At 35.8% G+C, this 18,205-nt stretch overlaps 1 protein-coding gene across 2 annotated transcripts in view; it reads right to left on the bottom strand.

Annotated features, from left to right (window-relative positions):
• Positions 1-18,205, bottom strand: part of GALNT13 (polypeptide N-acetylgalactosaminyltransferase 13) — a gene marked incomplete at both ends in the record, with an annotated part of 492,276 nt that overhangs the window by 333,163 nt on the left and 140,908 nt on the right. For both annotated transcript variants that reach the window (XM_079710390.1, XM_079710389.1), the window contains one exon: positions 12,509-12,677. In XM_079710390.1, coding sequence (XP_079566516.1) covers positions 12,509-12,677 — 169 coding nt within the window. The remainder of the gene's footprint in view (positions 1-12,508; positions 12,678-18,205) is intronic.

Below are 18,205 nucleotides of genomic sequence, written 5' to 3'. Positions count from 1 at the left end.
GCTTATTATAATTTTTAAAAAGTCAAAGTAATAGTTGTTAGAAAATTAAATAGATTGTCGAGGGGTAGTTCAGGTGTAAATGGAGTTATGCAGCATGCTTTCTGCCTACAGTGGTACATAAATGTGTCCCTGAAAACACACCTAGACATGTTGTAATCAACTTTCTTGTTTGAAAGGAAAGTTATAGTGAAACAGTATTATTATTTCAAACATAATAATACCTATCATCTCTATCTTCTTAAAATAAATATATATAAATGTATATATTTATGTGCATACACAAACACACAGAGATTCTTACACACCACTTCTAATTGGGGAAGTGAAATTAATTTTACACATGAGCACATTACATAAATCAAAGTATTATAGAAATTATTATTATCTTCAGAGGCAAAATTTTTGCCAGCATATGAAAGTTGTAGTAATTCTCAAATTATTAAGAAAAGATGTGGAACAGAGTTCCGAAATCCAATTAATAGTCTCATTTTCTATGTCTCCTTGTGCAATCAATGCTATACTTATTGTATTTTAATTCATAGGAAAGACAATCCATTAAAGGTACACTTATGAGATTGAGCACAGAAAAAATATATACTATGGCTTATTTCTGTTTGATGTAGTAAATAAATTCTTTGTCCTTTGAGAGCATCTTATTCAGAATTTGTATGCTACAGCTCCTTTCCACTAATATCGCAAGACCGCTAGAGTCTTTTTCTCTTTATCAGCTTGCAAGTGTGAATACGTAAGAAGCAGTTATTTGTCTAGGATATAAATAGCTGAAATAAATTTCCTATTTCCTCATTTATTTCCCTGATGAAATATATTTAAATGCCAGCTGCATTATAACCTTCAAACAACTCAATACCAGAACTTGAAGTGCTATTAAATGTCTGAATACAAGTAAATGCTAAAAAACCTTAACATTTTGTTTTAATTGGCCACAGCTATTTTATAAATATTCACTCAATAATTACTGTTAATTTCTTATTCAAAAAGAATGGCAGAGTAAAGGGAGAAGCCAATTGCTTAAAAAGTTTCCTTGCTTAGTCCAAAAAAAGAAGGCTAGGACATAAAAGAATTCCACAGAATAATAATGATAAGGAATCTAAAAATTTCACTAGGAACTCAGCACAATTCTATCCTTCATCATTTTTGGTGTGTTCATACGATACTATAATTTGTTGTTTATGTAAATATATTCTTTTTACTCTTCACAGTCAGGGGCTATTATATCCATTTTCTTGTTCTCAAGGCTAAACCTATATTAGGTAAATGACAGGGATTGGTTGGTTAACTAACTGATTACTTGGTTTCATCAGTGAAAGCAAACTGGGGTTTAGAAAATTAATGGCTTACCCAAGATTCAGTAGGAAGCCACAGAGCCAGATCTTAAACCTCTGTGTTTTGGCTCCATACCTAGAGATTTTCCCCCTAATTATTTAAAAAAGTTCTCCACTGTAGGCTTTTTGTTCCACCTATTTGTTTTGCATATAATGGAATAGAGTCATGTACGTCATTGATTATAATCATAGTCATATTGTTTTCTCTGCTTCAGAAAAGCCTAGAGGCATGGGATAACATTGGCTACAGACAGCTTTTGCAAACCAAATTGTGATTTTTGCTGGATTTCATGGAAATATAGCTCAAACACTCTTTTCAAAAATGATACAAATACACACACATGCACAAACATACATCTATGCATTTGCTTAACATTTGTTCCATTGCTTTTGTATCTTTATGGAGTTTTATATATGCATAGGTCTGCTATATTTCTAGCATTGTCCGTTTCAGGAGCCCAGTAAATATGTAACAGCTCTGTGTATCAGTAAAAGGATATTATAACATTTAGCTGCTTAAGGTCCACTCAGGTTACTCAAATGAGAGTTTCTTAAAGAGGCTTCCCCTTACTGCTCTATTCTCTATCACTTACCATTCTTCATTCTTTTATTTGTTCTAAATTCCATGAAGCAGAGACTTACTACTAGTTTTGTTTACTGCTATATCCCCAGCACACAGAACAGTATTTGGCACATACCAGCATATTAGGTGCTAAAATAATGTGTTTAATATCACTTAATGGTTTTCTTTAGTTTGGTAATATATTCTCTCTCTCTTATTTAAATATTACTTGAAAACTCTTACATTGAAAACCAAACAAAATGACACTTATTAACTTGCTTTTTTAAACAGAAATATTTAGGCCCAGTTTCTTAAATTCAAACTATAACAATTTACACAATATTAGACCTGTAATAGATGAGAAACATGCTAACTAATCCCTAATGCTGATCCATCGACGCAAGTTGCTAATCATTTTTCTCAATGTTCTGAATAGAATTTTATGACATTGTACTTTTTTTTTTTTTTAATGGAGGATGGGCAAAGGGGAGAGAGGACTGGTTATAGCTGTCTGGAATTCTATTTATATTTGTATAGATTTAACCACAAGAATCCCAGAAACTGAGGGCCTTCAAAAAAGTAAGAAATTTGGTAAGTGCTTCAGCCTTGACTGTACTTAAAATATCCAAGTACCATGATTATTTGTGATACTATCATTTTATGTCTCTCAAATAATTAAAGATAATATATAAGTGTAATATAAAATTTAATAAATATATTAAGTAAAGAAGCAAATTAATATAAAAATTTAAACATCCCTGGGGATGGACATTCTAGAACTTAACTCCAATTTGTCCTGATGTTTCATCACAATTGCCTCCATGGAAAAACATTTTTTATTTAGTTTCTTCTCTTTGAAAACATGGGATATTTGCTTAGATTTATTCCTCTTGTAAAACAATTAATAAAGACAAACCTCAATTAAACAGGGTCAGGATATCAGAATGGGGAGCTCTCATGCACCGCATTGACAGTGGAGACCAACAGGAAGAAGAGAGACTCCCCTTCTTTCCCAGCAAAACCTCAGCCAATGAAAAGCCATGGAATTTTTCTCCCCACTCTCCCAACTTCCTTTTCCTCTCTATAAAAGTGTCTCCCTTTCCTTGCTGTGCAGGGAGTTGCCTGTGGTTTGCCATGTTTGTAGGCCCTGAATTGCAATTCTCTGCTGATCTGAATAAGCGCATCTTTGTTGGAGATGGCAGTCTATTTGCTTCAGGTCAAAATTTTGGTGGCTCTTTCAGGGACCAGAGGAGACTCCCTATGGCTCCAGGGCTGGGGAACAAACAGGGGAGGTACCCACAGTTGAGCCCATTGTTTCTCACTGCATTTCTCGCCAGCACTGGAATTTGAAGTTTTTCCTGGATTCAGCTCACATCCTCTTGTGTTTGAAGCCCTGCAGGCTTTATTCAGGATCTATTTAACGGCTTTGTCTTTCTGGTTAAGGTTTTGTTCTGTGTGTAACTACTCCTTTGGCACTTTGGTGTGATCTTGAGATCAGACTATTTCAATTGAACCTGTCTAAAAATGCCTTTGGCTCAGTTCTTTCAGGAAGGGGCTGCTTCAGATGAAACTGTTCTGGTTTTTCAACTTTTGGCTTATTCCTTTAGAAGGAATGTCCTCTGAAGACTGCCTAAAAAACAAAAAAAGGCTTCAGCCTGGCTCCTCCAGGACCAATGTTTTCTAAGGACTGGCTAGGACTGGCTTGCAAGCTTTTGAATTAAGCCATTTGTTCTACAAACTGTTTAAACTGTTTGAAATTTTTCTTTGCTCTAAAGGAAAAACCTCTAGGAAATGGGATCCCAGTTATCTAGCTTTTTTGAGGGTGCCTTCCCTACAGGGACTCTGGCTAATTTTATTTTTAAAACCAAGGTCCTTCCCCATGCACAATTTCTAAATAAATGGACTGACTAGACCAAAGGCAATTTAGAATCTCAATGGCCATGATGGGGAACTTCTGAAATCCCTAAACTTAATCTCCTTAAAACTGAACTGGTTCAAAAATTTCCAAAACTGACTGGAACACTTATTTCAATTGGTATTTTGAGGCTTCTCAATGTTATCAGGTATCTAAAATTGCCTCTCTGCAAAATATGATTTTCAGATTAACTAAGGCAAACGAATGATTAAAGAGAGAAACAATGGCTCCCAAAGCCCCAGGCTCTCCTTCCTTGGCTTCTTTGTATTAGGCTCTGCTTCTAGTCCCATCTTGTCTCGATTGCTCTTCTCCTCATGTCCAGACTCCACCTTTGGTGCCATCTTCCTCCATCCATTCTATGCTGCCTCCAATATACCCTCAATTCCCCCATACTTAATTTTCTTGCCAATCTTTCCCTTTTCTCTGAAACTCCCCCCACTCCCTTTTCCTCTTAAAGTTGTCAGAACATGTGCCTTTAAAATTAAGCTTTCTGAGGTTCCAGAGGCTAAACCCTTAGGTTCTTATCTTCCCTTGACTAAAGCTGAACTAGGAGCCATAGTCAAAGATTTTCCCAAAGTAACCAAAGATTCTCTCGGATGGTGGAGAAATTTATTATAGTCATTCAAACTTATCACCCTGGTTTCTCTGACTTATATCAGCTAGATCATATGCTTGTCAATTAAGGTCAGGTCTAGTATTAGATGAAAAACACTAATTGGGAAAGTTCTTCAAGGTCACTAGAATTATAACTAGGAGAACAGCCCACTAACTTATTACATGATCAGTCTCAGGCAATTGCTAGATGATGTCATTGAGCAATTCCTAGAGTTTTTCCAAAGCCTATTGATTAGAAAAAAATTCAGGCTTGCACATAAAAATATGTTGAACCTGTTCGTGATTTTTTATTATTGAATTCAGATTGTTCTTTAAAGAAAATTCTGGTCTTCCTTCAGCTGTTGATTCCATCCAAGTAGCTCTTAACTCTAGTTTATTAATGGGCTGAACTGGGACCTCTTCCTTCTAATAAAAAGGACCCAGATGGAATGGGAAACTATGTCCACTCCACATTTACTTAATCTGGAAAGTAGCTCTCTTACTCTAGATGAGTAACCTCCAGAGAAGGCCACCAAATTCTTCATCTTCAACTCCAGCAAATGGAAGCTCCTACACAAAACCAAAACCCTCTAGTTTCTGCTATTAATGCAAAGAGCCAGGACACTGGAAAAGAGACTATTACAAATTTAAGCACTTCAGGCACCTTTAGCCCTCTAACCAGCCTTCCCAACGTCCTTATTCTCAATGACAGGGTTCTGGGGATCTACAGGGGTTCTTCCCAGTTCTCCCTCCTAAATGACTTGGAGAAACATTTCTTCTGATTGAGGATGAATCTCTTCCCATCCTAAATGACACTGTAGCCACATGCCTAGTGCTCAACCCCACTACTATAAAGCAACCCCTCCGAGTACTAAAATAGTTCAAATAGTGGGGATTTCTAATGAACCTCAAGAGGTTCTTGTCTCTGAACCTGTTCCCTTTTGTTTAGGTCCTTTGAGAGATGCCCACTCTTTTATCCTTAGTTCCTCTGCCCCTATTCACTTATTAAGCTGAGGCTTAGAGAAGCATCATGCCAGAATTGATTTCTCCCAGAGCAGAAATAATTCTAGAAATTGACAGTAGTCATCAAAGTAATCCCCAGGTGAATTAAATAGCCCTGTGACATCTTTTATTTGTTCCTACTCTGATGGTACTAAAGCAGATTCTGAGAACACTGGTCACTTGTCCCTACTGAATCAACTACCGCTTTCCATATGGGCAAAATCTCCTACTGATGTGACAAAATTCACAGCGTACCTCCAGTCAAAATTCAATTAGATACCTCAAAACCTCTTCCCAGAATTAATCAATATCCTATAAGTAAAGAAGCCCTTCAAGGCATAAAGTCCATAACAGAAGATTACGTGGCTCAAGGACTCATTATCCCTTGTACTAGCCCCTGTAACACTCCCATTTTACTGGTGAGAACACCTAAGGGCTGAGGGTAGAGGTTTGTCCAGGACCTCAGGGCAATAAACAACATTGTTATCCCTGGACACCCTATTGTTCCTAACCCTCATACCTTACTAACATCCATTCCCACTGGAAGTAAATTCTTTAATGTAATTGATTTATGCAATTTATTTTTAGTATTCCAGATGATGAAGCTAGCCAGTACTTATTGCCTTCACTTGGGAAGAAAAAACAATTCACCTGGGCAGTAATGCCTTAGGTTTTACTGAGAGTCCTTTTTATTTCTTGCAAATCCTGAAGGCGGATCTGGATGACATCAAGTTCCCTAGAGGTTCTACTCTGTTGCAATATCTGGATGATTTGTTTCTTTACTCTCTTTCTCAAGTCCCCTCACAGGAAGACAGCATCCGCTTGTTAAAGCCTTCGGTCTTAAAGGGACATAAGTTCACCAAAGGAAAATTGCAGTTTGGCCAAACCCAGGTTTGATATTTTCTTCTTTTTCTTTTTTTTTTTTTTAATTTTTGGCTGCATTGGGTCTTCGTTGCTGCACGCGGGCTTTCTTTAGTTGTGGCGAGTGGGGGCTGCTCTTCGTTGTGGTGCATGGGCTTCTCACTGCAGTGGCTTCTCGCTGCAGGGCACAGGCTCTAGGTGCGCAAGCTTCAGTAGTTGTGGCACGCAGGCTCAGTAGTAGCAGCTCACAGGCTCTAGTGCACAGGCTCAGTAGTTGTGGCACACAGGTTTAGTTGCTCCGTGGCATGTGCGATCTTCCCAGACCAGGGCTTGAACCCATGTCCCCTGCATTGGCAGGCAGATTCTTAACCACTGTGTCACCAGAGAAGTCCCCCAGGTTTGATATTTAGGGCCTATGCTATCAAAAACAGGGCTCTACCTAGATCCACAGAGACATCATGGTATCCTAAGTTTCCCCCAAACCAAAAGTAAGCACCAACTGTGAGGTTTCCTTGGGCTACTTGATTCTTGCCAAAATCGGATTTGAAATTTCTCTCTCATGACCAAACCTCTGCATGTTTTACTCAACAATAACAACCCCAACCCAATTTTATCCAGTTTTATGGAAAGGACTGGAAGACACAGCTTTCAAGGCCCTAAAGGAGAGTTTGATGAAGCAACCTGTCCTTGGGCATCCCAATTATCAAATTCCTTTCTCCTTTTTGTATATGAAAAGGAAGGGAATGACCTTGGGGTACTCACCCAAAAATATGGAGACCACCATCGACTCATAAGGTATTATAGCCAGCAACGAGACCCTGTGACACCGGGATACCTGTCTTGCCTTAGTGCCATATCAACCACTGCCTTTTTGGTTAAAGCCACCAAGAAAATTGTTGTGGAATTCCCTTTAACTATTTTTGTACCTGAGGCATTAGAAGCTCTCCTGAATTCTCACCACATTCAATATTTCTCTGCCAGCCGTCTTACCTCCTATGAAGTCCTTCTGTTAACTGCCCCTCACATAACTCTTTTCTGTTATAATAACCTTAAGCTGGCTACTCTTTTCCCCTCCATCACCCACAAAGTTCCTCATGACTGCATAACACTGATGGACCACCTCCTGGGCTCCTCATAATGATATATCAGAAATTCCATTAGGTAATGTTGCCTTCTGAAGGTTCACCAATGGTTCTTATTTTAAAGGTGACAATGGCAAATAGTGCTCTGAGTAGGCTATCATAATTTGTTTTGATGTTGTTGAGGCAGCATCTTTATCTGTGGCTACTTCAGCTCAACAGGCTGAATTACACACTCTTACCTGGGCTTGAACTTTAGCCAGGGACAGAACTGTTTATACCGACAGTAGATAGGCTTTTGAAGTAGCTCATGATTTTGGAATGTTGTGGAAGCAACATTGCCACAACATCCTTATTTCCAGTGGAAATAACATTAAAAATGGCCCTTATGTTCAGGAATTATTGTGCACAATAATGTTACCTACCATTTTAGCTATTATTAAGATTCTGGGATATTCTAAACTTGAAATCTCTGGACGCTAAGAGAAATTACCTTGCTGATATTTCTGCAAGGAATGTTGTCCTTAAAGGGACCAACAGCATCCAAACCTCTGTCATGGTCCAAAAGGTATTTCCAAATTATCCAAATGATAATTTAGAAAAACTGGCTACAGAGGTCCAACAATTGGCCTCAGAAAAGGAAAAACAAGATTGGAAATTCAATTACTGTTGGTTTGATAAAAAGAGAAAGCTCTGGCTTGAACCAAATAACAATGCAGTCCTACCTGAGACTCTAAAATGCTCACTCCTCACTACTACACGTGCATTAAACCATTGATCTAGTGACAAAAGTGATAACCTTCATGAATCAATATTGGTGGGGAAACATTAACAGGGCCACAGAAAGTGCCTGCCTCACTTGTCCCACTTGTCCAAAGTGCAGCCCAGGGAAGTCTGTTCCTACTGCTCCCAGACATTTTAAACTGCCAAATGGACCATTTGAAGTCTAGAAACTGGATTTCATACAACTTCCTCTGTCTAATGGATATAAATATGTTTCAGTCACAGTCTATATGCCTTCACCATGGACTGAAACCTTCCCTTGCAGACCATTTACTGCCTATTCTGTGGCTAAAGTTGGGAAAGATTATTCCTTCCCGGAAGAAGTCTTCTTGAGTTTCATAGTGTTCGAGTAACCCATTTTACTGGCCAGGTGCTTTGCCAAGTCTTTGTTGTTTGGATGGTTTTACAGCACTGTCACTGGTGTGGATTGTTGCCTCAATCCTCTGGTTTAGAAGAACACACTCAGTGCATCATTAAGACTCAACTGGCAAAATTTGTAGAGGCTCTCCAAATAGGTTGGCCAGAAGCACTGTGGTTGGTCCTTCTAAATCTCAGATTCACCCCTTTTGAACTCATAAACTCTCACCCTTTGAGATAGTGATAGAACGTCAGTGCACTTGGCTCTTGCTTCTTTTGACCCACAACTGCTAGAAGGAAAGAACCTCCAATATTGCAAAGACCTAATTCATTTTATTAAAAACCACTATGAGTTTTTGTAAAGCAATCTGTTCATAGTGCACCCTTGTGAGACAAAGACCTCAAGCATCATACCTTGCAACCTCAGATTTTTTCTATTGAAAAAGACACTTCCAGAAGTACTCTCTTCAACCTTGCTGGAAAGGTCACTATCAGGTTACTGTTAAGCAACCCTTGTGCCACCAAACCCCAAGGAATAGACTCTTGGATTTCCATGACTCACCTAAAAAAGAGCGCCAAGCACTGACTGGACCTGCACATAATTTGGTGGCCTAAAAGTAAAAAAAATTCCCAGTATTGGAGGAGAGGACATCTGATGAGACAGTTTACCCAAGATATCCAGAACAGGTTTGTTGGAAGTTTGTTGCTAAACCTTTGATAATGATATAACACATCAGATAATCTCCAGTTTCTATGATCTTGACAACATAGAGACTTTAAATAATAATGCCGGAGAGTCCTCCCTCCTAATCCTCCTTGTTACCTGAATATGACTTTAACAGGTTTCTAATCTGAGCAATTTCCCTCCGACATGAGACACCACCCAGGATAGATCCTTCCTGACACTGAGGGACAAAAAGCCACTGAAGCCTGAAAACCTGACTCTTGATCAGCGATGCTTTTAGAGAAAGATCATGATCAAAAGAGGGATATGTAAAAAAATTAATAAACAGAAACCTCAATTAAATAGAGCTTGGGCATCAGAAAGGGGAGTCTCATACCCTGCAAGAATAGCAGAGCCCAACTGGACAAAGAAAGACTTCTTTCCTGGCAAGAACTCAGCCAATGAAATGCCATGGACTCTTTGTTTACTACAGCCCTCCCAACTTCCTCTTTCACTCTATAAAAGACTTCTCCTTCCCTTGCTGTGTGGGGACTTGCATGTGGCTTGCCATGGTCGCAGACCCTGAACTGCAATTCTCTGCTGATCCTAGATAAACCCATTTTTGCTGGAGAAATATCTGGCAGTCTATTTGTTTCAGGTCAGCACTCTGAACACATCTTCAAATATTTGTAGATTGATATTAAAGCCAAACACAATAGTAAAGTATTTGGACAATTTTCTGAATGCAGTCATAAAATATGCTGAGAACAGGGAGATCAGCTTGGTGCTTTGTGACCGCCTGGAGGGGTGGGATAGGGAGGGAGGGAGACGCAAGAGGGAAGGGATGTGGGAACAGATATATATGTATGACTGATTCACTTTGTTATAAAGCAGAAACTAATAAAAAAAATATGCTGAGATATTTTAATGAATTCACAGTTTGGGCAGTTCAGACCCTTTCTAAATAAATATCAATTCAAGTTTTGACTAAAATAAGATCTTTTTAAACTAATTATTTATAAATCCCATCTTTTTATATCTTGATATTTCAGTCATCACTGAGGCTAGCTTTATGTGTCATCTCATGAGATGTCCCTATCCAAAAACTGAACTGTAATACCAAAATTGGAAAAAATATAGTTTTCTACATCAAATGAGTATTAACAGCTTTTTACATCTTTTAAATAAGTTTGGATATCTGATTCATGGTGTGTTTCTCAACATTAGTTGTTCCCAGGCAGTCACACAATTGAGTCATTCAAGATGACTTGCAAATGTCCTCAGTGAACTTCACACACTTTATGATTTGTCTAGGAATTGTAGATGGTATTTCTTTCTTTCTTTCTTTCTTTTTTCTAATTGCATACACTGTGATGTCATAAAAATAAAACAGAAAATGATTTATTTCACTACTATTATTTGCAAAATCTCAAAATTCAAACAATAATATCTACAGTAGGTATGGCATTTTTTTATAGTTTTTTTTTTTTTTTTTTTTTTTTTTGTGGTACGCAGGCCTCCCACTGCTGTGGCCTCTCCCATTGCGGAGCACAGGCTCCGGATGCGCAGGCCCAGCAGCCATGGCTCACGGGCCCAGCCGCTCCGCGGCATGTGGGATCCTCCCAGACCGGGGCACGAACCCGCGTCCCCTGCATCGGCAGGCGGACTCCCAACCACTGCGCCACCAGGGAAGCCCTATAGTTTTTATACTGAGATTTGAATCCTACATTTTTTAAATGTTGAATTGTTCCATAGTTTAAGACTTAAGTCTTCAAGTACTTAATACACTCAGTAATTCTTAAAACAAGTAATACCACTGGCCACAAATATTTTAAATGGAAGCTCAATAATGATGTTGCTTCTTTTTTTCTTTTGTGATGGCTCTGTATTAAAATAGTTCTTACCTTAATTTTATACCAGATCTGATATAAAATTTAATGTTATATGTTCTGATAGTTGAAAATGACGATTTAAAAAAATTTGAAATAGTGTGTACATGGTTTTCCTGAACACATAAGTATCACATTTTCCCATTTTATCACAACATAGCATAAAAAACAAGGTAATAAATGCAACATTATAACATTATGAACTTAGCATATAAAATGCTCAAAAATACGTAGAAGAATATGCTCACTGTATATCTTTAAAAATTCAAATGTATCTACGCATATAGAAATACACACATACAAATAAGGACAGAACTACCTGTAAAATTATTTAGGCCTCTGGAATGCAAAAATATTAAATTTGATGCTTAAGCTATTTGCTAGGAACCAAAAATATCCATAATATGTAGTTACTTGTGGTTTTGTTGAGAGAGACATTTCAAAAGCATACAGGGGTATACAAAACCAGTTACTTAGCTATCAAATGAACCTTCTGACAACCCAGGCCAGCATCTCAACAAGGCTTGGATTAATTTATTTTGATCTTATTTGAAGTAATTCAGAAAGGAAAAAAAATCATGTTTAGTAAATATGTTAATGTCACCATTGCACTAATGTAATATAACCCATTATATGTAGCAAACTTTGTATGTATCAACTATGTATAAGCCATTACATGTCTAAAAGAACAACTTCATTTTAAATAGAAGTGTGCTCTGGAGGATATTTGTAAACTTGGAGATTTTCTAAAAACTGAGGACATATCTTTTCTAAGTGCCAAGAGTTTTCTTTATAAGGACTATATACAAGATGACAATACTGCCACTAAATATTCTGATTTTTATTACCTCCATTTAAAATATGTTCAACTGTCTAGAGCATGGCTTACAGTTAATCACATAAGTGTTGAATTCTTCAACATAATTTTTCATGCAGTATTATTATTTCCAAGTGAGTATTTCCTCCATGGCTGATAACTGAGCTTTCTAATTATATCAATAAATAGCATCATAAATTGCTAAAGAGCCCACAATAATAATTTTAAAGGGTCAAAGAATCACACAGGCAGTTGGCTATTTTTATGCTGGAATAGCAAAGCGTATAGTTTTTCAAAGCAAAGTATAAGGGCTTTTTATACAGGCAAGAAAATAATTTATCAAAGATCATGTTTGCTCTATTTTTAGCAAGATAAAGCAAAGCAAAACAAAAAGACGTCTCATGAAGGAAAAAACCTGTTAGGTTTGTGTATTCTGCAATGTCTTTGCAAGTAACGTATTTTGCTCTGCCAGAGAAAGACAGTTCATATCTCTCATCATAGCATGGTTAATTCCTGCTATGGCAAAGGTATTCAGAACCATATAGCTCTAGATTTCAAATAATCTGAGTTAATGAAGTTCTGAGATATTCTGAAATTTGGGGATTGCTAATATATAAGATTATAAAACAAATGTAAACTCACCCTTCTAATCTTACATCCGGCAAACTTCTGTTAAGGGCAATCAAATCGCTGGCCATAAGGTTAAATTGATTGATTTTAAACAGTTCTTTCATTTTCTCCTGGTCATCTTTAGGAATCAGCACAGCCTTTCCCATTTCTCCTGGCCCTTCTTGGTTTCTTGAAATAACAGCTGTAAGACACACACAGGTACACACATACATAAAACATACAGATAATGAACTGAAAATATAAACTCATGTGTTGGATTAGATTCTAAAGGGTATCACTTATAAACTGGCTTAATGATAAAATCATCAAATCTTTATTGCCACTTACAAACCATGCACTACACTAAAGAAACAACTTATTTTAATTCATTAACTCAATGCTGCATGTTGTCCTTCAAGTCTATCACATATCATATGATCTGACTAATCATTAAGACTTAATAATTAAGCAACACAAAACACCAAAACTTAAAACTTCTCTTTCATGTTTTTTAATACACTTATTAGAGACGGATGAAGTTGAGCTCTGGGCAGACTAAGTTGTGCAAAATGATAAAAGAGAAATTTAAAAAATTTACCAAGATTAATTTATTTTTACATCCACTTAAATACTTTGGTATTTCAAATATCTACTGCCATTATATCTTTATAAAAGCAAGTAAGGTTGGCAACGCTTTATCCCCATCAGAATTTGATTTCTTTGTCAAATCATTTTCAAAGAAGTGAAAAGAACTTTCATAGCAGTGACATATAATTTTAAATGTCAAGTTGGATTTGGAGGCCATGTGTTCCATGACTGGAATTTCAGAGCAATATTCTGGGCTGGACTGTTTTTATTAAGAGCACTCAGGATTCTATACAAGCTAATGTTCTTGCCATTTCCTCCAAGTTATCACCACACAAATGTCCCTTCTAGCTATAAAATACATGGTTCAGAGGCTTCTCTGGTGGCGCAGTGGTTGAGAGTCCGCCTGCCGATGCAGGGGACACGGGTTTGTGCCCCGGTCTGGGAGGATCCCACATGCCACTGAGCAGCTGGGCCCGTGAGCCATGGCCGCTGAGCCTGTGCTCCGCAAGGGGAGAGGCCACAACACTGAGAGGCCCGCATACCACACACACACACACACACAACATACATGGCTCAATGTGTGTGTGTGTAGGCACACACATGCATGCATATGTCTCTATGTATGTTAACACAGAGTAATAAGACAAGGTTCCAGTTAATCCTAATGTTCCCTTAACTTACTTTTCATAATGATATTAAATTAGGTTACCATGAAAGAAACATAGTTCTAGTCTTGACTCTTCCAATGTTTTGCTGTATTATAGCACCTAACACATTAATCTTACTGAGTTTAATTTCCATATACTTTAAAGGGCAAATATTTGGACCCAGATTACTTTAAAATGTATTTAAAAATTAAAGAATATTAAAAAACTAAAACTAGAAATACCATATGATCCAGCAATTCCACTCCTGGGTATATATCCAGAAAAAACTAAAACAATAATTTGAAAAGATACATGCGCTGTACCTCAATGTTCATTGCAGCACTACGTATAAGAGCCAAGATATGGAAGCAACTCAAGTGCCCATAAACAGATGACTGGATTAAGAAGATGTGGCAAGCATATATATATATACACACACATATATATATGTGTATATATATGTATAGAATATTACTCAGCCATAAAAAAGAATGAAATATTGCCATTTGCAGCAATGTGGATCGACCTAGAGAATAGTATGCTTAGTGAAATAGGACCGACAGAAAAAGATGAATACTATATGATATTACTCATATGTGGGATCTAAAAAATAATACAAATGAGTGTACATACTAAACAGAAACAGACTCATAGACATAGTAAACTTACTATGTTTACTTACTATGTTTACTACTTACCCTACAAATTTAGAGTTACCAAAAGGGAAAGGGAGGGGGAGAGAGACAAATTAGGGGTATGAGATTAACAGATACCAACTACTATGCATAAAATAGGTAAGCAAAAAGGATTTACTGTAGAGCACAGGGAATTATACCCAATATCTTGTAATAACCTAAAATGGAATATAATCTGCAAAAAAAAAAAACTGAATCACTATGCTGGATACCTGAAACTAACACAATTTTGTAAGTCAACTATACTTCAATACAAAATTAAAGGATAAAAAGCATGTGAAAATAATCCATAAATTACAGCATTTCATAGAATATAAATTCTAATGTAATATAAGAATATGGTCAAAATTAGGGTAGAACACAATAAGGAGACTTTCCTCTGATTTGACCATAATTATAAAACATCAAAACTGATATTATCAGTACTAATATACAATGGGTCTTCCAGTAGATTATTTTCTGTGAAAGGTTATTCTGACTTTGGAATGGCAAGAGTCAAACTATAAAAGAGATTTAGGCATCTCTGGGGAACTTCAGATACGGGTATCATGAAGGTAATTAGCCTGTAAATCCTCTTATATGTAGAAAAATGGTAAGAACCAGGAAATTTTTAAATGGAAAAGATATATGTATTCAACCTCAAACTATTAAAGAAAGTTATCTTAAAGCTTATGAAGACTCTCATTCACTTTAAGAAGCAAAAATAGAAATGATGGCAGGAATTTTATGAAAAAGCATGTTTTGTTCAATTTATGAATTAGAATTCTAACAGTAATATGTTCCCTCAGGAGTTAGTAAGCCTATTGTCCCTGAAATCAGATGGAGTTGTTGGCGTTGGCTTTGGGTGAATTTGTGCTGCTGGTGAGATGCTGGACTTAGATAGGGCCTAAAGTACTTTTCATTTCTAGGATTTCTTTAAGTTTTGATTCCATAGAAATTGTTAAAAAGAATTTTTATAGTTTCCATAGGAGTCTTTCTAATTCTGAAGTAAAGGACATGATCAGGCTATATAATACTACCCACTGACCATAGATATTTTATGTATGTGTCTGTATCTATATCTATCTAGAAGGAAATAGATTCTCAATCTAGACTGGTAGAGATAGATAGATAGGTAGATGATAGATATTTTACATATTCTGGTCTGTAACCTTAATGTCAGAAAATATAGGATTAACTTTTTTCTGGGAAAAAGAATTTTTGATTTTTGATACATTAAAGAGAGCTTAAAGAATTTGAGGTTAAAATAATTAGAATTTTTAGAAATTAAGAAAGCAATTCATTCACCATTCACAGTTCTTTAAAATGTCCTCTATAAATTCCAACAAAAACACCTTACATTGCAGAGAAAGGACTAGCATCAATGCAATGCTACCAAGACTACGAAATAGATAGGAATGACTTTTACGCTATGTAGAAAAACCATGGAGCTCAACTCCATCATTGTAGAGAATGAAGATCAAGTTATAGCACATTGAAATATTTGTTTTTTGTAATATATTCAAATCTGTGACAATTTCCTTTGCTTAGCATTTTGAAAATTATAGTTTTGTCAGTGGTATGGTAGACTAAGTATATCATTTTGTAGTGTTATCAACAAAAATAAAATTGTCATAAACAATATCCATACACTTAGAACTAGTTTGCAAGCACATATAATCATTCTCCTTAATTATTCTCAGCTTCTTAGTGAAGAATAGATGACAACTTAATGTGTATCAGGTTAAGTGTCTCCTCCCCAAAGTTAAATATACTTTTCTATAATAGCCTCTAATGAATGCATATTTGACATTTTACAAAACGTTTTGTCTTATACATGAGCAGACCTATTGGTATTTTTCACCTTGCTCAAGGAAAAAATGCTAAGTGATTATAACGCGGAACCAGCCTTTTTCTTTTCCTGGCTCTTACCTGGCAGAATACATATTGCTAGAAGAAGCAGGTTGTTTTTTTTTTATTCAAATAATATAAATAGGAAATAGAAAAGACTGTGCAGTTTAGTATGTAGTTTATCTCTGACTGCCAGTATCTTTAAATAGCAACTTTTATTTTTTTCTCACCTGTTTATTTCTCTCCTCTACATAGTTTAAAGAAAAAGAAAATCCACCCACACACCTACAAGATACCATGCTCCTCCACAGCCAAAGTAAAAAAACAGAAAGAAAAGTCATCGAAGTTTTGGTGTTACTTTTCCACTCTTAATAGGCAAATATGATGAAGAAGGCAACTAAATCTACATTATACCTTGACTATTGATTTAAATATGGATGGAAATGTCCCAATTCCAAATCTGGTTTGGACTGTAAAAATAAATTAATATACCATGCTGGAAGGTATTTTCTTCCTAATTATATGGTTAAATAATTTAAAATGATAGATAATTTGACAAAATGACATTATAAAACTTGTTGAAATATAAAAGCAGAATCATTATATATATGTACATATATATAACATATATCTTTCATTTTCTTTAACATAGTGCATACTGTATAGATTAAATGAGATTTATTTTTATCATAGAATTCCCATTGATAAAATGATGGCCACCAAAATATAAATAAACCAACTGATCAGTCTGCCAAAACAAACACTACATATTAATTGCATTATTGGCTTATGTACATTATGAACACTTTTTCAGTTGCAGAAATATCCCATTAACAATAAGCACTGTCTATTTGAAAAAAGAGAGATAAGACAGTTTATATTTAAAAACAAACTAGAGTAAAATAAAATTTAGGTCATTTTAAAGTAAAGATTTTATTATGTTAAAGAACACAGTAATATATGATGCATATTGGTAAAAGCATGACATTGGATCAAAATCTAAATGTTATCCCATCTGCCATACTTTCCAAAAAATTACCTCAAATTATATTTCTATCTTCAGATCTACTCAGTTGTTAATTTCTGTGTATTTGCCGTTAAAATCTTTCTTTTCAATGATACTGCAGCTCTTCTCTAATTTTCATCTCTTCCAAATCGTCAATTTAAATAAATTCAAAACCTTGACTTTTAATTTCTCTCATCTTTGAATATTCATACTTCATTGCTAATAAATCAGTTTCCCTAAGACAATGCTGTTTGCCTTGTCAATCATAAACAAGTCTGCAGTGGAGTTAGAAGATGAGGAAATCACACTAGCCCTTGGGTCACCATCCAAACCATTTTGCCTTCCACTCAGTGTTCCGTGGGCCATGCTCTTTTGCAAATCTACAGACCCTGAGTTTATAAAGAATAATTCTTGTTAAAGTAAAGGAACTCCATATATCTTTACTTTGGCCCATTTCTATTAGAAACAATGATAGACTTCAAATGTCAATCAATATTATAATACAGAGCTTTATATATATATATATATATATATATATATATAAAATTCATTCTATTTAATGTGGGAATAAATGGCAATTCATTTGCTACACTTTTGAAAAAAACTATGCATTTTTATAACTCTGATACATCTGTCAATAATACTTTTTTAAAAATTTTAACATGGCCATATGTGGTGTTCTGGTTTCTGCCCATTACATTTCAGTAACTAGATTTTTATGCAGCAAGAATGTTGCAAATAGAGAGCTCCAATGGGATAAAGTCCAGCAGATATTAGCTACTATTTCCCAGTAGGGTGGTACCCCTTTTTAGATATTAATAAGGCAGCATTTTCCACCAGCTAAGTGAGAGATCATTCACAGGACCAAGGGAACACTAATTTCCAAAACTGTCTTTTACTTATTTTTTAAATCAAAAATATATTCTTTTTATTATATATAAAAATAATACATGCTCATTTAAAA

This window comes from Hyperoodon ampullatus (assembly GCF_949752795.1).
Source record: "Hyperoodon ampullatus genome assembly, chromosome: 8".
Taxonomy (NCBI): Eukaryota; Metazoa; Chordata; class Mammalia; order Artiodactyla; family Ziphiidae; genus Hyperoodon; species Hyperoodon ampullatus.
Note: the sequence above shows the minus strand (reverse complement) of the source record. Positions and strands in the feature narration are given on the sequence as shown.